Raw genomic sequence first — 21,490 nt, 5'->3', positions numbered from 1 at the left:
CAACTGTATTCTATACGTTCACTTCTTCAAACCTAAATCTAGTTTTAAAAATACAGTATAAAAATGTGCTAGTTAAATAGTGAATTAAATAAGTAATTATAATGAAAAATATGATTTTCATTTTTTCAGATAATTTTTCATTTTCAAAATAAAACACCATCAAACAAACTCAAACAACTTTATTTTATACTTTCATTTCCTCAAATGTTAATCGAGTTAAAAAAAACAAAAAACGTAATCATTAAATATTTCATTATTAAATGAAAATAAAAACACTATTATTCTAATTGTTTAGATTATCAATTTTTTTCAAATGAAATCACCATCACACAATCTCAAACAACTGTATTCTATACGTTCACGTCCACAAACTTAAATGTAGTTTAAAAAAATACAGGATCATTTTTTTCACAATTAAGTAATAATATTTTAAAAATTCAATTCCTGTCATTTTTTTTTAATTTTCATAAAATTTAAATCATTACATTATTAATTACTAAATAAAAAAAAAAATCATATTTTTGTAATTTCAGATTATTGTTGTTTTTCAAATGGTCTGTTTGTTCATTTCCTGTTTTTCATATGTGTACTTTTGTAGTAATTCTGTATATTTTTGTGTATCTTTGCTGTCATTTTGTGTATGTCGTAGTCATTTTGTATGTTTTGTAGTTATTTTGTGTATATATTTTCTTGATCATTTTGTGCGTTTATTGTGGGGGGGAAGAGGTACACAAAATTCATCCGTGGGCCACCAGTTGCCAGTGGGTGACGTGTAAGTATATTTCGTGCGTGCGTGTGTTGCAAATAACGCTGATAAAAAGGTTTAGTGGAGAAATGTGGTGATGGCGCCCCCTTGTGGAGGTTTGAATTCTAGTGAGCAAAACTTACAGCACCTGGTGGCGAATGCACCTCCAAGTTCCTATCTGCTGCTCAACCGACCAATGGTTGAGCAGCGCACAACAGACCAATCACGGAGCGTTATTCTTCAGGCCGTCGATCGATAACTCATTCATTCAGGTAAGACGCATATTTACGCTTTCATTTTAGCTGTTTATTCAAGACTGGGCTTTTAAATATACAAATCTTTGATAATTATGTTGAGAAAAGGCTATTCCGACCTTAACCAGCCAGTTTTCCAGCCTGTTTCTGGCTTCGTTTTGTTCGTATGATCAAGCACTTTTCATATTATCGTCTTGGGAAAACGAACTAAAAACAAACAAAAAAAACAAACAGAACAAATTGCCAATTAAATGTGGGTTTTGCTGTTTGGAATATGGCTCTTATACAGTTTTAGCTTGTACTATTTCGATATAATTTGAAGTGGGGGGGGCGATCGTTTTGCGCATAGCAAGCTAGCGGCTAAAGGCGTTAGCCTACATTTTAGCCGTGTTTATATTGTGTATATATGTTTATATTATATTATTGTCATCATTCTTTACTCGTTTTTAACTCTCCACTGCTGCTGCAACATCGAGAATTTCCCCAATGTGGTAAAAATAAGGCTCATCTTATCATTATCTTATCATTATCTTTATTATTATCTTATCATTATCTTTATTATTATCTTATCATTATTTTTATAATTATCTTGTCTTAGCTGATTGTCATGCTTAGCTCACCTGTGGAGGGGTGTGTGTGTGTGTGTGTATTGCAGGCGTCCTGTGTGTTGTGTAATTTTAATGTTGTCTAAGAGCCATGTTGTGTGCTGTTGTGTTCAACAGGATCCCCCTGGCATTCAGCTGTACGTGGCCGTGAAGACGGTGGTCCTGAACGGCGTGCAGCTGAATAAGTACAGGTGTCGACGTGGCAGCAACTCGCTGGAGGGGCTGCACGCGCACCTGTACAACGTCATTCCCTCCAAGAGATGTGGGATCATGCCATTCCAGGTGAGCCAAAAAGGAAAACGCAACCAAATTCTTTGTCAGTGTTTTTTTTAAATTATTCATTACATACAGCAACACATGACATGTTTTTTTTGTGTTTCAGGTGTACCTAGTTGCTTTCGCTGTGCAGTGGAACAACCGGATGGAATCCCTCCGGGTGGCTGGTGGCCAGGGTCGGAAGACCACCTGCATGGACCCCCGGCAGATCCAGCGCATGAACCGGCAGGCCGAGGTGCTCTTTGGCAAGGAACACGTGCCGGAGGACAACTTCGCCGCTCCTCTGCCCTACCCTGAGCAGTACCGGGACCCGGATGAGGAGGAGCTCCTTGGTGTGGAGTACGCCCTGTGCCAGTCCACTGCCTTCACTGCAAGGCAGTACTACGCTCAGAAAGGTAAGGCATTCTTAAACAAGCACACACACACATATAAACTGCCTTGTCACACTGTACTCATCAATAAAATTTCATGTTTTCAGCGGAGGAAGAGCAGTCTCGCCAAGAGGAGGAAGAGGAGGAGGATGAGCTGGCTGATGAGGGTGTGGCCATGGAGGAGGAGGAGGACCCCATAGACGGTGTCTGTGAGCAGCACGTGGTCCTCACCCAGGCAGTGAAGGTGGAGGAGGAGGACAGCCCAGCCCTGCAGGACGTGCTGGTGTCCCAGCGGAATCTCCATCTGCCAGGGATACAGGAAGTGGAGGTCCTGGCCATGCTGCTGCTGGAGCTGACCGATGACGCCGACCACCACCACCTCGTGCCGGTCAACCTGAGGCAGAAGATCCTCACCGCCGCGGGCTGTCTCCACGAGCACGACCGGACTGCCGCCAACTTCGTCAAGAAGTACGAGTCCAGGTGGGGCTACACCCTGTTTGGCCGTTGCCTCGGACCGGACACCCCCGATAACCGCGCCGCCCAGAAGACCAAGTTTGGCTGGATGAGGTACCCTCAGGCTGCACAGGTGACAGAGGACAACCGGCTGCTCTACCTCCTCATTAAGATGCTGAGGAACCGCCCGCCCTCCAGCCGCCTTGCCTCTCCCAGCAAGGTGGCCGCCTCCATCAAGGCACAATATAAAAGGATTGTGGATCGCGTGACAGACGATCCCGTCCTCTGCGGCCTCTCCATCCCACTGCCCAACATCAACAATAAGTCCATCTCCAGCTTCTTCTCTCGGGAGGAGAAGGCTGCCAACTACAGAGCTACGGTGCAGCCCAAAGCCAAGCCCCACCGCACCGTGCTGTCTGACCAACCGCTGCCCGACGCTCTTGCGTTGCCGTCGTCGCTGCCACCACCAGACCGACGGCAAATGCAGTTCGAGCAGCCTCGCCACACGGCCGGGAAAAGGCGCGGAGAGAAGCGGAGGTGAGCAATCGGGCTGTTTTCACTTTTTCACTTGTGTGTGGTGTTAAAGGGCTAATCCTGATAAATGAATCCTCATGGTCTGTTTTCTACATCTGCAGGTTGGACTTTGAGGAGCCGGACCCAGAGGCGGGACCTTCAAATCGGCCCATCCAAGCCCAGCCTGCTGCCGCCGCCCCCCTCTACATCCTACCTGCAGTCCGGGCAGCTCCCATACTGCTGGTGGTCCCAGCACAGCCGCGCGCTCCATCAATCCAGTTTGCCGGGCCTTCCTGCAGGCAGGTATTCGCCCCCGTTCTGCCCCCCCCTGCTTTCATCCCCAAGCCCATCGTCCCCAATAAGTCGGGGAGGCCCTGCGGGGCATGCAAAGTTACTCAGTGTGGTGGCCGGAGGAAACGCTACACGCCCTCCAAGGACAAAGCGGTTGGAAGCAGCCAAAAAATTTACACTTTTTGTCCTGCCACAGGGAAGTCAACCACCCCTGGCTTTGAAGGCGTGGTGTACACCAGCTTTGAACACTTTAAAAGTGTGGTGGACGAGGAGCTGGAGAGGAGGAGAAGCCATTAACACTGACTGTTGACACACCTGTTGCTTACTGACTGTTGACACACCTGTTGCTTCTCCCATATTTTATATTAATAAAAGTTGTGTTGTTCTTTAAAAGTGTGTCTTCTTTGTAAAAACAATGAAACAATTAATAGTTAACAGTGTTGGCCCAAAGGAAAAAGGAGTTATAATCAGTCAAATTAGATTTACAATGATTATTGCTGTTCCTCAACCTGACCAGCAGGTGGCAGACGACCTCAAAGATCAGATCCAGGTTTTTGCTCAATCCAAGGACCGAGAATAGGGCCTTGGGGGGGTCATGAGCCACCTGGTGGCGAATGCACCTCCAAGTTCCTATCTGCTGCTCAACCGACCAATGGTTGAGCAGCGCACAACAGACCAATCACGGAGCGTTATTCTTCAGGCCGTCGATCGATAACTCATTCATTCAGGTAAGACGCATATTTACGCTTTCATTTTAGCTGTTTATTCAAGACTGGGCTTTTAAATATACAAATCTTTGATAATTATGTTGAGAAAAGGCTATTCCGACCTTAACCAGCCAGTTTTCCAGCCTGTTTCTGGCTTCGTTTTGTTCGTATGATCAAGCACTTTTCATATTATCGTCTTGGGAAAACGAACTAAAAACAAACAAAAAAAACAAACAGAACAAATTGCCAATTAAATGTGGGTTTTGCTGTTTGGAATATGGCTCTTATACAGTTTTAGCTTGTACTATTTCGATATAATTTGAAGTGGGGGGGGGCGATCGTTTTGCGCATAGCAAGCTAGCGGCTAAAGGCGTTAGCCTACATTTTAGCCGTGTTTATATTGTGTATATATGTTTATATTATATTATTGTCATCATTCTTTACTCGTTTTTAACTCTCCACTGCTGCTGCAACATCGAGAATTTCCCCAATGTGGTAAAAATAAGGCTCATCTTATCATTATCTTATCATTATCTTTATTATTATCTTATCATTATCTTTATTATTATCTTATCATTATTTTTATAATTATCTTGTCTTAGCTGATTGTCATGCTTAGCTCACCTGTGGAGGGGTGTGTGTGTGTGTGTGTATTGCAGGCGTCCTGTGTGTTGTGTAATTTTAATGTTGTCTAAGAGCCATGTTGTGTGCTGTTGTGTTCAACAGGATCCCCCTGGCATTCAGCTGTACGTGGCCGTGAAGACGGTGGTCCTGAACGGCGTGCAGCTGAATAAGTACAGGTGTCGACGTGGCAGCAACTCGCTGGAGGGGCTGCACGCGCACCTGTACAACGTCATTCCCTCCAAGAGATGTGGGATCATGCCATTCCAGGTGAGCCAAAAAGGAAAACGCAACCAAATTCTTTGTCAGTGTTTTTTTAAATTATTCATTACATACAGCAACACATGACATGTTTTTTTTGTGTTTCAGGTGTACCTAGTTGCTTTCGCTGTGCAGTGGAACAACCGGATGGAATCCCTCCGGGTGGCTGGTGGCCAGGGTCGGAAGACCACCTGCATGGACCCCCGGCAGATCCAGCGCATGAACCGGCAGGCCGAGGTGCTCTTTGGCAAGGAACACGTGCCGGAGGACAACTTCGCCGCTCCTCTGCCCTACCCTGAGCAGTACCGGGACCCGGATGAGGAGGAGCTCCTTGGTGTGGAGTACGCCCTGTGCCAGTCCACTGCCTTCACTGCAAGGCAGTACTACGCTCAGAAAGGTAAGGCATTCTTAAACAAGCACACACACACATATAAACTGCCTTGTCACACTGTACTCATCAATAAAATTTCATGTTTTCAGCGGAGGAAGAGCAGTCTCGCCAAGAGGAGGAAGAGGAGGAGGATGAGCTGGCTGATGAGGGTGTGGCCATGGAGGAGGAGGAGGACCCCATAGACGGTGTCTGTGAGCAGCACGTGGTCCTCACCCAGGCAGTGAAGGTGGAGGAGGAGGACAGCCCAGCCCTGCAGGACGTGCTGGTGTCCCAGCGGAATCTCCATCTGCCAGGGATACAGGAAGTGGAGGTCCTGGCCATGCTGCTGCTGGAGCTGACCGATGACGCCGACCACCACCACCTCGTGCCGGTCAACCTGAGGCAGAAGATCCTCACCGCCGCGGGCTGTCTCCACGAGCACGACCGGACTGCCGCCAACTTCGTCAAGAAGTACGAGTCCAGGTGGGGCTACACCCTGTTTGGCCGTTGCCTCGGACCGGACACCCCCGATAACCGCGCCGCCCAGAAGACCAAGTTTGGCTGGATGAGGTACCCTCAGGCTGCACAGGTGACAGAGGACAACCGGCTGCTCTACCTCCTCATTAAGATGCTGAGGAACCGCCCGCCCTCCAGCCGCCTTGCCTCTCCCAGCAAGGTGGCCGCCTCCATCAAGGCACAATATAAAAGGATTGTGGATCGCGTGACAGACGATCCCGTCCTCTGCGGCCTCTCCATCCCACTGCCCAACATCAACAATAAGTCCATCTCCAGCTTCTTCTCTCGGGAGGAGAAGGCTGCCAACTACAGAGCTACGGTGCAGCCCAAAGCCAAGCCCCACCGCACCGTGCTGTCTGACCAACCGCTGCCCGACGCTCTTGCGTTGCCGTCGTCGCTGCCACCACCAGACCGACGGCAAATGCAGTTCGAGCAGCCTCGCCACACGGCCGGGAAAAGGCGCGGAGAGAAGCGGAGGTGAGCAATCGGGCTGTTTTCACTTTTTCACTTGTGTGTGGTGTTAAAGGGCTAATCCTGATAAATGAATCCTCATGGTCTGTTTTCTACATCTGCAGGTTGGACTTTGAGGAGCCGGACCCAGAGGCGGGACCTTCAAATCGGCCCATCCAAGCCCAGCCTGCTGCCGCCGCCCCCCTCTACATCCTACCTGCAGTCCGGGCAGCTCCCATACTGCTGGTGGTCCCAGCACAGCCGCGCGCTCCATCAATCCAGTTTGCCGGGCCTTCCTGCAGGCAGGTATTCGCCCCCGTTCTGCCCCCCCCGCTTTCATCCCCAAGCCCATCGTCCCCAATAAGTCGGGGAGGCCCTGCGGGGCATGCAAAGTTACTCAGTGTGGTGGCCGGAGGAAACGCTACACGCCCTCCAAGGACAAAGCGGTTGGAAGCAGCCAAAAAATTTACACTTTTTGTCCTGCCACAGGGAAGTCAACCACCCCTGGCTTTGAAGGCGTGGTGTACACCAGCTTTGAACACTTTAAAAGTGTGGTGGACGAGGAGCTGGAGAGGAGGAGAAGCCATTAACACTGACTGTTGACACACCTGTTGCTTACTGACTGTTGACACACCTGTTGCTTCTCCCATATTTTATATTAATAAAAGTTGTGTTGTTCTTTAAAAGTGTGTCTTCTTTGTAAAAACAATGAAACAATTAATAGTTAACAGTGTTGGCCCAAAGGAAAAAGGAGTTATAATCAGTCAAATTAGATTTACAATGATTATTGCTGTTCCTCAACCTGACCAGCAGGTGGCAGACGACCTCAAAGATCAGATCCAGGTTTTTGCTCAATCCAAGGACCGAGAATAGGGCCTTGGGGGGGTCATGAGCCATTCCCAGGCGGTCTCCCATCCAAGTACTAACCAGGCCCGACCCTGCTTAGCTTCCGAGATCAGACGAGATCGGGCGTTTTCAGGGTGGTATGGCCGTAAGCGAGAGAAGCTGCCACTAAAGGCCTACTTCTAGCTCCGTTTAACCCACAGCTGTGCTGTGTGTCTGTGGCACGGCTCACATTGATCCTTTTCAAACACTACCTTTTTCCCTCAAACAAAGTGCGCCTGCGCTCACAATTGCTGCTGCTTCCTCCACCGTCCCTCTGCACTGATCAAACTGTACGCCTGTGTTTTTCAACCTTGGGGCCGTGTCCCTACATGGGGTGGCCTGGAATGTCTAAGTGATTAAAAAAGAAAATAATACTGGTTGAAAACTAACTTTTTTGAATTTTTTAGAATATTATTGTTTTACAAGTTTAAACACCATCACACATTCTCAAACAACTGTATTCTATACGTTCACTGGCTCAAATATAAATGTAGTTTCATAGAAAACGCAGTGAAAAAATAATAATAATAAATAGTTAATTGATTTAAAAAAAAACCCAACAATACTATGTATTTATTGAAGAGTTTTATTCTTTTTAAAATGAAAACGCAATCACACAATCTCAAACAACTGTATTCTATACGTTCACTTCTTCAAACCTAAATCTAGTTTTAAAAATACAGTATAAAAATGCGCTAGTTAAATAGTGAATTAAATAAGTAATTATAATGAAAAATATGATTTTCATTTTTTCAGATAATTTTTCATTTTCAAAATAAAACACCATCAAACAAACTCAAACAACTTTATTTTATACTTTCATTTCCTCAAATGTTAATCGAGTTAAAAAAAACAAAAAACGTAATCATTAAATATTTCATTATTAAATGAAAATAAAAACACTATTATTCTAATTGTTTAGATTATCAATTTTTTTCAAATGAAATCACCATCACACAATCTCAAACAACTGTATTCTATACGTTCACGTCCACAAACTTAAATGTAGTTTAAAAAAATACAGGATCATTTTTTTCACAATTAAGTAATAATATTTTAAAAATTCAATTCTTGTCATTTTTTTTAATTTTCATAAAATTTAAATCATTACATTATTAATTACTAAATTAAAAAAAAAAATCATATTTTTGTAATTTCAGATTATTGTTGTTTTTCAAATGGTCTGTTTGTTCATTTCCTGTTTTTCATATGTGTACTTTTGTAGTAATTCTGTATATTTTTGTGTATCTTTGCTGTCATTTTGTGTATGTCGTAGTCATTTTGTATGTTTTGTAGTTATTTTGTGTATATATTTTCTGGATCATTTTGTGCGTTTATTGTGGGGGGGAAGAGGTACACAAAATTCATCCGTGGGCCACCAGTTGCCCATGTCCGCTATAGTGGGTGACGTGTAAGTATATTTCGTGCGTGCGTGTGTTGCAAATAACGCTGATAAAAAGGTTTAGTGGAGAAATGTGGTGATGGCGCCCCCTTGTGGAGGTTTGAATTCTAGTGAGCAAAACTTACAGCACCTGGTATTCCCTTTCTGGGTTAGCTGGTGAAGGGGCCGGGCTATTTCCGCAAACCCCTTAATAAACCGCCTGTAATAGGATGCCAGCCCTACAAAACTCCTCACCTGTCTGGTTTCGGGGCACTGGCCACTCCTTCATTAACAATACATTTTCGGAAAGCTCCACCCCTTTCCTTGTAGCGTGGCCACTACGAGAGCAAGAATCCCTTTGCCAGCTTTTGGTGCATGTGCCTAAAAAATATGCCACATGCAACAAATAGAACCAGAGCACATCCACGTTTTAAGTAAGAAGTCACTACGGTCTGTTCAAGATATAAAAATGATGATTGATTGATTAATGGTGAGATTTTTATAATGTTAACACTTTGGGGTGTGTTTGAAAGGACAAAATCTGTCAATTGTGAAACCTTCCGAGTCCTTTTTTATGCATGAGCAAAGACAAGACATTTCTTTTCTTTCAAACAGCCAGACTTCTCAGACTCTGAATAATAGAAATGTCTATTTCTTGTGCTTTAACTGGCTGTTGACCTTTGACCAATAGGAATTATAATGCTGGTGTTGCTCTGGTGTTCTTGGCCCAGGTTTTCAGCTGAATCTGACTGCAGGCCTTTAACACGTCTGAATAGGCCATTAGATTCAAATTAAGCTTTTAGTATTTATTCTTTTTGAGATGTAAGAATATTGTTTCTTAGTGGTTCCACACAAAATGCAAATATTCATGTTTATTTTCAATGCCATGCTAAGAAACACAAAGAAAGCTTCCTGGGCTTTGACAAAATGCAAAGCTCATTTTGACACAAAACCTTTAGTCAGGAAGTTTGTACTTATAAAACTGTGAATATTCAATTACAGGAGTTACTGCCGTGTAAACAGGAAACCTCCTCTTATCGCTTTGTCTAGAATCCTGATCCGTGTTTCCGACTGTTCCAGACATGCTCAATTGATCTGCTTTGTGTTCCCAAAAGATCAAATCAATCTGAGGTTTAGGTTGGCAGAGGTTGTGACTGGAGGGGATAATATACCAAGAAAAATCTGTATAATCATATACTAACTAATATACCAGCTTACCATTGTGTGCATTTTTACCCAACCATAGTAAACACACTGACGAAACAGGGAGTGGGTGTAAACCCGGAGATGAGTGTAAACCCAAAGAACACTAAAATAGGAAAATAGTTAATAATAATAATAAACACAGAACATCAGCTAAACGGGACTCAAACTACCAACCCTGGGCATGAAAATCCAAAATATTACATAGGACAGTGGTTTCCAAACTTTTCACAGTCCCGTACCCCTTCAGACATTTAACCTAAAGCCATGTACCCCCTACACCTCCACACTTAAAAAACATAATAATGGAATGTCATATACAGTTTAGCCCTACAAAGGAATTTTTCTCAGAATTGTACCTATCCGGTAGAGGAATAATATATAATGGATAAAAATAACAATAATCTGTTAGCACATAAGAAAACATCTTATTCAGAACAATGTTTCCCCTGTTATGGCAATTTTTATATTCATCATCATATCGTCAAATGTATGTTCATGTGTACAATTTGTCATGTTTTAATACATAATGACTCCATTACTCTTCGCACTTTTGAACAGCTGAATCATGTTAGATTAAACAGTACAGATCGTATTGTACTCAGTGCAACACAGAGTCTCTGCTGAAGGCCAAAACTCAAACTCACATGCAGATATACACGAACGCACACACTATCAAGGATAGATAAGAGTGGCGCCCAATCTTCCTCATAATATACACGTCTTCATCATCCTCAAACGTTTCCACTGTTGGGCATCTGACTCCCTCCTTCTCCTCACCTCAGGGTGGAACTTTTTCTGTTATCTGTATAAAAGCTTAAGCTGTGAAACTGTTAGTTAGAGTGGGTCTTGCCTTTTTGCTCTGCCACGAGCCTTTTGCCTTTCATTCTTTCAGGATGGAAGCTTCTTTTTTACTCCTTTTTTATTTAATTTTATAATAAACCTTTTTTATAAAATCATCAATGCCTCGCCTGGACTCCATCATTCAACCAGAGCAATAGATCATGTCTCCAAATGAGGTCAACCGCAAATTTGCTGTGACACCCCATTCTTGAGTACCATTAACAGTACATTTTCTGAAAGCGTAGGGGCATGCCTACGACGTGTCCCTGATCACTGACGGGCAAGTGGCGTCAGTGACCAGGGACACGTCAGAAAATCCTTGCTTACTTTTATTTTTCAGTCATGTTTTTAGATGGTGGGAGGAAGCCGGAGTACCCGGAGGAAACCGACGCAGGACGGGGAGAACATGCAAACTCCACACAGAAAGGACCCAAGTCCACCCCAGGGCTTGAACCCAGGACCTTCTTGCTGTGAGGCGGACGTGCTAACCACTAAGCCACTGTGCGCCCTATTTTGAACCTATATTTTCATAATTTGAGAAAAGATAATAACTAATACTTTTTTTTCTAACTCCAAACTCCAAACATGTGATCAATACTCACCAAGCTTTTTTCTAAATTTTGTGAATTTCTCTTGGAGATGAATAAAGTATCTATCCAATATGAAATATTAGGGAGTCCATCCATCCATTTTTCAGTCCGCTCTCTCCTTTTCAGGGTTTGCTGGGGTCTGCTGGTGCCTATCTCCAGTTGTCATCAGGCATTATGTGGGGTACACCCTGGATGGCACCAGTCAAGGACGCTGTGTACAGTTTGAATGCTGTTTCAACTGTTTGCTAAATCATGCTACTGTAATTGTATTTAGGAAGTTGAGAAGACTTTAACATAGATGTTAAAAATAGTTTTAAAACAAGTTCAAATGAACTACGGCTCTGTGCCGAATAGCACGTACCACGTTCCCAAGAATTCAGTCAAATGACTCGGTTCCACAGAGTAAAACAAATTAAATTGTGCAACGTAAAATCATAATCTACATTGAATTGCTTTTGAAACGATATATCAATGACTATGCTCCAATAAATTTAGAAATCACCGTAAAAAGGGGTAGCACCCACCCCCCCTCCATGTCAAATTACAGCCCGATTCAGCAAACAATAACGGAGTTGTCATTTGAAAAATTGGACCCCCTGGCACCCTTGTGGGACATGCAGAGTAATGAGCCTCATTCATATATCGGTATGTGTCAATGATTCAGTACCACCAACTGTCACAATATTTGACTCGCAAATAAATAAGAAAATTACTAATGGCTGAAAAAAGGGGGGTGGGCCCCTAATCAAATCATGTGATGCATAGTTGTAATTTACGTTAAATTACCTTTGAAATGATATGTCACACGACTATGTTTCCATAAATTTGGAAATTACCGGAAATGGGGGGTTGGCCCCGGGTCCCATTTTAAAAAAAAAGGGCTTCTCATTTTCATTCATAGAGTATTCATACCAAACTGCATTCCAATCTAACAAAAACTTAACAGAGTAGTCATCATTTGAAAAATGGGCCCCCCTGGCGCCCCCATGAAACGTACAGGGTAATGTACGTTTATATATTGGTATGTGCCAATGATTTGGTACCACCAACCCTCGAATTATTTCACTCCAAAATAAATGAGAAATCGATGCGTACACATCCATAGATTATAACTACCAAATTTCAGTCCAATCCGTTCACAAATAACAGTGCAGTGGTTCCAAGTGGTCAACTGAATTCACTTTTAACAGGTCGAGTGCTGACACAGATAACTGATGTTTGGATCAAAATATTGATCGATATTAATTGTCATCAGAAAGTACAGGATCTGCTTTCAGTTGTGATAATGAAGATGAACAGGATGGGACATAGTTGGCCTTTAATGGTTTGGGTTTTATGGGTAAAGCAGATTTGTTCTAAGTTTTAAACGTAGACCTTTACGCTCCCTGGTGGTCAGAAGAATTTATGTGTGCAGTCACCATTAAAGGTGCACTATGAGCTACTCCTCCCCTTGCCAGATTCTCCCGTAGGGGCTTCATCTAAAACCATGCCCCCACAAGCTTGAACACACATCTGATAAAAGGATAAGGAAGCAGAAAATAAACCTGTCCAACACAAAGACAGCAACCTCTGCATCACTTTTCAGCCCGTTCATATGTCTCATTTGTGCTCAATATATTTGGGACTGGTGTTGTGTAAAGGGTGTGCACGCAGGAGAAGGCAAGGACAGGTGATTGGTTCTTTCCATTCAGAACAAATGGCAGGGATTGGTCAGTTTTTAAAGGATTCCAGCTGGTATAGAGGTCTGATTCTTTTCATTTTTTTTTTGTGTACCTAATATATTGACTACTTAAAATATTACGATTCTTAAATAAATGTTTTATTCATATTATGATATTGTATTACTACATAACATTACATTCATTTAGCATTTCATTCTCACCTTCCCCTGATTTAAATCTTCCTGTAACCCAACACTGTATTATCAGGTTTGAATGGTAACAATGGAAAATGTTACATTTGTGTGGATTATTTGCAATCTATTTAGATAAGGAGTTGTCACGACAAATTTGCGGTTGACCTCATTTGGATACATGATTTATGCTCTGGTTGAATGATGAAGTCCAGTCAAAGCATGATGATTTTATGAAAAAAGATTTATTATAAACTAAATGGAAAAGAGTAAAAAAAGAGTGTCCCATCCTGTATAGGAAGGAAAGGCGACCTGCAGGAACAACTAACTGGGAAAGTTCCACATCTTAAGCTTTATACAGATAAAAGTTCCACCCTGATGAGAGGAAAAGGAGGGGGTCAGATGCTCCCAACAGTGGAGATGTTGGAGAATGATGAAGAGTTGGATGTATTGAGGAAGGCTGGTGCCACTGATATCTGTCTTTGATAGTGTGCGTGCGTCAGCTGGTGTGTAAGTGTTGATGTGAATGTGAGTGTATGTGTGTGTCTGCATGTTTCCGTCTTTGACCTTGAAGGTTCAGGCTGGTGTCTTATCTGTGAGCTAACATGACTCAGCTGTTCAAAAGTGCAAAGAGTAATGCAGTCATTGTGTATTAAAACATGACAAATTTTACACATGAACACACATTTGATGATATGATGATTAATATAATAATTGACATAACAGAGTGCAATATAATAATAAAAGCTATGAGAAGCTATAGCTTGTTTTAAATAGACAAAGTGCAGTAGATTCATGAGGTAAATTAAAAAGATAAACCTTTATTATAATAAAAATTAAAGGAAGATCATAAACAATTCATAAACTGGAAATATTTTTTCACCAATTTCTGGTTGTTTTTTATTTGCAAAATGCTGAAGCCACATCACAATTGTTTCTTTAGTTTGACGTAAACATACAAACAATATTTTTTCTTAGCTTTTGATGAGCTGTGAAGAGACACAGGGTAAATACCTGTTTGATTAAACCTTGATTTATTGGAGGGCCGTTACAAATCTGGCCCTTTGCTCTTCAGCAGGTGAGCCAGGTGTGAAGCGTGAGCCAGGTGTAAAGCTGCAAATGGTTTCAATCCCAGTCCTGGTATTCATCCCAGTGCCTATGAACATGTACTCTCAGTACACGCCGGTCATCATGACAATACCTATGCCTGTAGGTATCAGTGTGTGAAATCTTCTTCATGATTGGTGCACTGAGATTAAGCAAGAGTCAAGCAAACTGTGCAGTTGTGTCACAGGTACCAGTACCTTTGGTGGTGCCACCACAGAAGAAGGATATTAAAGATGCAGCTGTCCATATTGTCCAAAATACCGGTGGAGGACTTTACCCAGCCACAGAGAAGTTCAAAAGAAGAGATCAAAGAGCAGACAATTCCGAAGGAGAAAAAGATCAAAGTGCACATATCAAATGTGAAGTGGCCCAAAGCTGCAGATAGGAGTTAGTGGGAAACTGTTATGAGACGTAAACCCAGGATTGATCAACCTGAGATTGACCACTGTTACGGCAGAATTTACGGTTGACCTCATTTAGTGACATGATTCATTGCTCTGGTTGAATGATGGAATCCAGGAGAAGCATTGATGATTTTATATAAAAAGTTTATTCTATTGCTAAGTAAAAAGGTACAAGATGGAACAAAGTGAAACAAAATTAGCGTCCGTCCAGGCGGACGTCCGAAGGAAGTGCCGCGCCCCGCTCCAACAGTTTCAAAGCTTAAGCTTTTTATACAGATAAGAAAAGGTCCCAACAGTGAGAGACAAAAGGGAGGGAGTCAGATGCCCATAGTGGAATTGTTGGAGGATGATGAAGATGTTATGAGAAGGTTCTGCTCCAGTCTTTATCTGTCTTGATAAGTGTGTGCATCAGTGTATGTCTGCATGTGAGCAGAGATTCTGGCCTTGGCAGAGACTGTGCTGCACTGAGAATAATACGATCTGTACTGTTTAATCATGATTCAGCTGTTCAAAAGTGTAAAGATTAATGGAGTCGTCATGTATTAAAACATGACAAATTGTACACATGAACATACATTTGAGGATATGATGATGAATATAAAAATGACCATAACATTCCCCACTTTTGGTCGCCTCAACGACCAAATCAAGAAACAAAATTATTATATTCCACCTTTGCTGTCTGTCAGGGTTAACCATTAGCATTGTTATTGTCATACATTGGATATATTCTTCTTTTGTGAGGCACAGATATATCAAGAAAAATGTGGAAATAAACTTCTTCATCATTATTATCAATGGCATGAATCATCAAAAATCATCCTTTATTACATCTAGATAAGCAAAAATCATCATTTGCATCAAGGACATCACTCGTCTTCATCGGCTGAGTTCAGTGGTAACTGGGGTAACCAATAGCCATGGTTAGAATCACTGCACTTGATTGGCGGCATCATGAGTGAAGAACCTTGAGTATTTTCCTCAATCGTAGCAGAAGGGTTTATGACTGTATTCCTGCAGCTAGGTGTGAGGTTGTCCTCCCTCAACCTAGCTATGAGCATTTGGTGTGGCTTATAAACAAAGCTAGGCCCTTGTTCTAGAGAGTTTTCTTGTGTGTGTGTGTCTCAGTGGCCTTGTCGGTTCCCCCTTCATTGTTCGGTCAGCCTCCGTCTCAGCATCAGCTGGTCTCGGCAATCATCTTGGATCCATGTCGCCCGCTGTGCGACCTTCACTGCCGTGTGGGTCGTTCATTTCGGTCGGCGTTGTAGATGATTGGTTGTTGTCTGAGGAAGGGTAGTCTCCACACACCTGGCAACCTCTCTTGGTATCGGCTGGTATCTGAACAGAAGGGGGGAAAAAACACCAAAACAAAACTCTTGGGATTGGCTGGTACCTGAACACAGGCGCGATCCCACTACTGAGGCTTTAGCTTGTACCTGGTACCTGGTAGGCTGGTACCTGGACAGAAAAAAAAAAGGGGGGGGGGGGGGGAGGAAACACCAAAACAAAACAGAAAATAGAATAGAATAGAATAGAACAGAATAGAATAGAATAGAAGTTTTAGGGGTGTTAGGTTTAGTTAACTGACTAAATGAATAGTTAGTATGGCCAGGAAGGCAGAGACAGGTCAGAGGTCAGGATCTGAGAGTTTTTCAGATCCTAAAAGGTGCTGCTGCACAATCACACAATGGTTAGGTGTGGGTTAGTGAGCTTTTAGCCATGCTAGCTCTGTAGCCCATTCGCACGCGAGTGGGAAAATATGAGGCTGAAAGAAAAGCAGGAAGTATTAATTCGATTTTCTTTTCCTGGAGTAAGAAGAAGCATAGCTGGAGTTGCAGTGATTATCTGTGGTACGTCTACTTACCTGGTGAGAAGCAACAATTTGAGAACCACTGTTTACAAGGACATGCAAGTCGGACGGAGAAGGACATGCAAGTCAGACGGAGAAGTGTGGAGTGTGATTACATGTCTTCTCAAGATGAATACATACAATTGGGAGACATGGAGATGTGAGAAAGCTAAATGAGTTTAACCAAATAAATAAATAATGTTATTTATTTATTTAAATTGTTTGTTTCATTTTTCGTTGCTATCTCTTATTTGTGAAGGAGAAATCTTATTCTATCCTTTATTTATTCTGAATAATGTTAACACTCCACACCTATTCACATAGCCTAATTCTTTTATAGAGCTGAATTTGTCAGTTCATTTATTTCATTCATTTCCCTCATAATTATTATTTGAGATGTAATTTACTTAATTTTGAAGGTCAATTGGTGGCAAAAGTGTCTCCTATTCTGTGTCTGAACCAGAGTTCAGCGAGATTATTGGCCCTTTAAGGTTAGACAGAATTAAAGTTAAGTTGAGTCGAACAATCATATTGTCTTTTGCTCTCTGTATTTATCCCATTCGTAGGGGTGACGAGCCCCAGCACGGTTTGGAGAGCTTCCTTAAATGCTTGGAAGTTACTTAACTTTAAACTATCTCTTATTTCAATCAATTATCAAGAATTTCAGGAGGACCCTTTTTAAATCTCAGGCGACCCAGATTGGGCCACCAACCCAATGTTGAGAACACTTAATTTTTCCCTTAAACGTGTCTAAACCCAGTGAAGGTGTTTTATGGTCTTGCACGCTAAGTGCTGTTGGAACAAGAAGAAAATGGTTGGAGGGTTTTGGGGTATATTATTTTCCTATGATAAAATATAAATCAAAAATCAGAGGGACGTTGGCCCCTCCCTTCCCTTTTTTACATAAGAATACATTTGGATTCTTAAAACCATATGATAAATATCATTGGAAAATCACTTATCTGATCATTTTGGATGTGTCTCCGTTTTCCTCTCTCTTGTGTCTACCTGCCTTTGTGCCCTCCAGCCTCCTCGACCTCCTTCTCCTCAGCCATAAAGGTCAAAGCCAGGGTCAACTGTACGCTCCTTTTGGAAATTTGAAGATCTGTCCCCACTTTTGCAGTTGGATTGGAAGTCGCTGTAGTCTCTGGAATAGATATTATGTTAGAACATCCACAATATGTCATATTGTCACGTGTCTATTTCAATCTATTTCCCCTTTGCTTCCCAGTTACAGTTATGGACAATACTTCCCTTTAATTCTCATCCTTCATCATAAGAAGCAGTGACCAGGCATGGCGGCGAAGAGGAAGGATCGGAGTCGAGAAGGCAGTGGCATTCTGTTAGGAAACACTCAGAAACAGAAAGAGAGGAAAACATTAAGACTTAAATGAATAATTTAAAATATCTCTTTTCTTTAGTTGGATCTGATTCATCTCCTTTGAGTATACAGCCAGCGACCTGTATTTTGGAAAAAGCTAGACAATAACAACAACTAAGACGAAGACATAGACAAGTGCACACCACAACGAGTATACACATATAACAACAAAAAAAACATGGACACTGAACATGTAAGGTCAGTCAAGGTCAAAGCCAGTCATTCCACTGAAAGTGGTATCATATATAAAAAATGTCGTTTGGTGTTTTTAAACACCCAGAAAAAACCCTTTAAAACCTGGTAAACTTTTTAGAAGGCCCAAGGCCTAAAACCATAGTTCTTTTAACAAGCAGCAGTGTTTTCTGAACACCCCACTACATAATTGGCAAAAACAGGGAGAAGATCTAGTGCATCAAAACCCAGGAGGAAAGGAAGGTGAAACAGAGGAACATGTGTAGTCAAACAGCCATTCATCGGTCAATCACTCAATGACACGTCCACGGCACATTCGCACTCACAACACGGTTCTCTCAGGCATACGTAACGTGTCATCATTCAGTCATTCATGCACCGCACACGTTCATGCCTCAATTTTCACGTCCATGCATTCACAAGGTTTTGCTGCAGTGTCTAAGTAGAATATAGGTCTCATCTAACCCACCAATGGCGATAGCCAGTCCAGCTCCTCTCTCGGGGTCAATGAGCTCTTATTGCCCCCTCATGCTTGGCAACCTTTTAGTGTTAATTAATTGCTTTTTACTGGTATCGTCTGATTACTAAGAGGTACGCTCCTTTTTACTTCCGCCTTGGCGGAGTCTACACTTAGAGTATTGTCCCTTGCAGTACTGACAGTCTACTAGCTGCTGATCAGGCAGAAATCGCACGGCCATGCACAATAACCAAACTCAACCCCGGTACCCAACCTGGGGGAAACTCAACCGCTGTCCATCTCCAGAAATGTAAAAAAGAATCTCTGAATCAGCAGGAAACTCAACCACCGCTCTTGAAAAATAAGAGTTTGGGAATAACTCAACCACCATAAACTCCAGAAGTCTAAGAAAAAACCTCTGAATCGGCAGGAAACTCAACCGCCACTCTTGAAGAATATGAGTTTGGGAATAACTCAACCACCATAAACTCCAGAAGTCTAAGAAAAAACCTCTGAATCGGCAGGAAACTCAACCTCGGTCTGCAACCTGAGGGAAACTCAACTGTCAGAACTTTCTGGGCACCTCTAATATCACTCAACATTGAACGGAGCACGCAACCTCTAATAACCCTCACTCTAAGGGAACGTAGAAATTTGTTCAGAACGGTATTCGGTTACCAAGCATGTATCAAATCAGGTGGACTGCTATCCCCCGAAGAGTGCTTTCCCTAGCAAGGTTTATCCTTTTTCTGCACATTAAACCAGGACTTCTTGTTTGAAAAGTAATTGCCTATGTACTCATAGCAACTAATGGGACATTTTTTTCTCGGGAAAAATTTGGTACCCCCCCCATGCTGTCGAGTGGCTTTGGGCCGGCCAGACAGTCCGACGCGGTAAGGGGGAGGCGCGCAAAATGAAAACAATGAATGTTGAACTAGGCTGTCTGTCGCAAGCAGCTTCAAAAAGGGTAAGGTACAGATTGTTTACGAGGGTATCGGTCAAAAAATGTCAAAATTTAAACTTGTTGAGGCTGCAGTCCTCAATCTCTGTCTCAATTTTCCTGAAATTGAGTAAAAACAAAAGAGAAAAAGAAGAATCGTTCAGAAATAACAAAGGAGAAAAACGTGTGAGCTCAAAAAAATCATGGCCAATAAAAATTAAAACTTCAGCTCCAAAAGCTGAGGCAACAGAGGGCTCTGTCTTCAGCGGATGTAACCATATCTTGCATTGTGGGGGGCCTCCCCTCAATCAAGAAAATAAATGAAAGAAAAGCAAACAAAAACAACCTTATCAGTAACACTATTTTCTTCCCCTTTGTTTGTTGTTTTCTCATAAAGGCCAAAGCAGTGTAAATAAATGAGCAACATAATGAATAAAAGCAAAGATAAATGATGGGCACACTTGATCTCATGTGGCAAACAGAAGGGTTCTGTGTGAAGTTCTGGTGGTCCTGTGTTTCTCATAGTTATGAATGTGGGTGTGTGACTGTATGTCTGGTCTGTCTGCGTGTGAGAGAATAAATGAAAACAAAATAATCTAGTGCACAGTCAGAAGATAGAGGGGTTAGTATTGTGCGAAGGAGAAGCTTGTTGGCTATTTGCTACTTGTCCCCCTCCATGCCAAAGTTCAAGGCTAAAGTGATTTAGCACTACCACCAAAGGCTGTGGTGGACTTCTTGTTGCTTGGTATCCTTGTGGCTTTTGAAACAGTGTCTTTTTGGTGAAGATTTCCAGCAGACGTGTGACCAGTCTGCAGTTGCTGCCCATCATTCAGGCAGTAGTCGTGGCGTTTAACTCGCAACTCATTGGTGGGGGAGTGTCCACTCCGACGCCCACAGAAATATCCGAGCCCGAAGAAAACCAGAGAGAACCTACAGCATTAAAAAGCACAGAACCTCAACCATTTGAGCCCTTCTCATGGCAGTTCACTGCGTCAAAACACAGAACAGCTGAGGATCAAAATCAAAGCTCAAAGCTGAAAATCAATACAATGCTTGACTGGTTCCAAAAAAAAATCAACACAGAGCGAATATATATATATGTAAATGAAAATTTATACATATATGTTTATAAAGGCAGCTTTACCTTAGTCCGAATTGGTGTTTGAGGTTCAACCGATGGTTCGTGCTCCAGTCTCTGTCCGAGGGCGGACCACCGCGGGCCAGCCCCGGGGCTTCAAATATGTCGACCCAGTGCTGGTCCACGATCGACGCCCCACAGAGCAGAAGATGGATTCAGTTCGTCGACGCCAATTGTTACGGCAGAATTTACGGTTGACCTCATTTAGTGACATGATTCATTGCTCTGGTTGAATGATGGAATCCAGGAGAAGCATTGATGATTTTATATAAAAAGTTTATTCTATTGCTAAGTAAAAAGGTACAAGATGGAACAAAGTGAAACAAAATTAGCGTCCGTCCAGGCGGACGTCCGAAGGAAGTGCCGCGCCCCGCTCCAACAGTTTCAAAGCTTAAGCTTTTTATACAGATAAGAAAAGGTCCCAACAGTGAGAGACAAAAGGGAGGGAGTCAGATGCCCATAGTGGAATTGTTGGAGGATGATGAAGATGTTATGAGAAGGTTCTGCTCCAGTCTTTATCTGTCTTGATAAGTGTGTGCGTCAGTGTATGTCTGCATGTGAGCAGAGATTCTGGCCTTGGCAGAGACTGTGCTGCACTGAGAATAATACGATCTGTACTGTTTAATCATGATTCAGCTGTTCAAAAGTGTAAAGATTAATGGAGTCGTCATGTATTAAAACATGACAAATTGTACACATGAACATACATTTGAGGATATGATGATGAATATAAAAATGACCATAACACCACCTTTAATGAGGGTGTCTAGTGTTAAAAATGGCGAAACACCCCCTGATTCAACGGAACACTCCTAAATTCACATCCTCCCTCCCA

General features: G+C 42.5%; 2 protein-coding genes and 1 pseudogene across 2 annotated transcripts; 2 read left to right on the top strand and 1 right to left on the bottom strand.

Annotated features, from left to right (window-relative positions):
* Positions 1-842: 842 nt before the first annotated feature.
* On the top strand, positions 843-3,805 carry LOC114456280 (uncharacterized). Its single transcript, XM_028437930.1, has 5 exons — positions 843-944; positions 1,722-1,886; positions 1,987-2,275; positions 2,359-3,241; positions 3,340-3,805. The coding sequence occupies exons 1-5, from the start codon at positions 843-845 to the stop codon at positions 3,803-3,805; spliced, it is 1,905 nt and encodes a 634-aa protein (XP_028293731.1).
* Positions 3,806-3,995: 190 nt separating this feature from the next.
* On the top strand, positions 3,996-7,023 carry LOC114456279 (uncharacterized). Its single transcript, XM_028437929.1, has 6 exons — positions 3,996-4,058; positions 4,942-5,106; positions 5,206-5,494; positions 5,578-6,460; positions 6,559-6,739; positions 6,781-7,023. Exons 1-6 carry the CDS (start codon positions 3,996-3,998, stop codon positions 7,021-7,023), a joined length of 1,824 nt encoding a protein of 607 aa, XP_028293730.1.
* Positions 7,024-7,307: 284 nt separating this feature from the next.
* Positions 7,308-7,430, bottom strand: LOC114456963 (uncharacterized; annotated as a pseudogene).
* Between the last annotated feature and the right edge of the window lie 14,060 nt (positions 7,431-21,490).

Source organism: Gouania willdenowi, chromosome 22, assembly GCF_900634775.1.
Source record: "Gouania willdenowi chromosome 22, fGouWil2.1, whole genome shotgun sequence".
Lineage (NCBI taxonomy): Eukaryota > Metazoa > Chordata > Actinopteri > Blenniiformes > Gobiesocidae > Gouania > Gouania willdenowi.
Note: the sequence above shows the minus strand (reverse complement) of the source record. Positions and strands in the feature narration are given on the sequence as shown.

Excerpts from the sequence above, each read along its gene's own strand:
- LOC114456279 (XM_028437929.1), top strand. The coding sequence starts at position 3,996 with ATGATTATTGCTGTTCCTCAACCTGACCAGCAGGTGGCAGACGACCTC. Across the intron at positions 4,059-4,941 it reads ACCTCAAAGATCAGATCCAG|GATCCCCCTGGCATTCAGCT; the intron begins GTTTTTGCTCAA and ends TGTGTTCAACAG. Across the intron at positions 6,740-6,780 it reads CCGGGCCTTCCTGCAGGCAG|CCCATCGTCCCCAATAAGTC; the intron begins GTATTCGCCCCC and ends TTCATCCCCAAG.
- LOC114456280 (XM_028437930.1), top strand. The coding sequence starts at position 843 with ATGGCGCCCCCTTGTGGAGGTTTGAATTCTAGTGAGCAAAACTTACAG. Across the intron at positions 1,887-1,986 it reads GTGGGATCATGCCATTCCAG|GTGTACCTAGTTGCTTTCGC; the intron begins GTGAGCCAAAAA and ends TTTGTGTTTCAG. Across the intron at positions 3,242-3,339 it reads AGGCGCGGAGAGAAGCGGAG|GTTGGACTTTGAGGAGCCGG; the intron begins GTGAGCAATCGG and ends CTACATCTGCAG.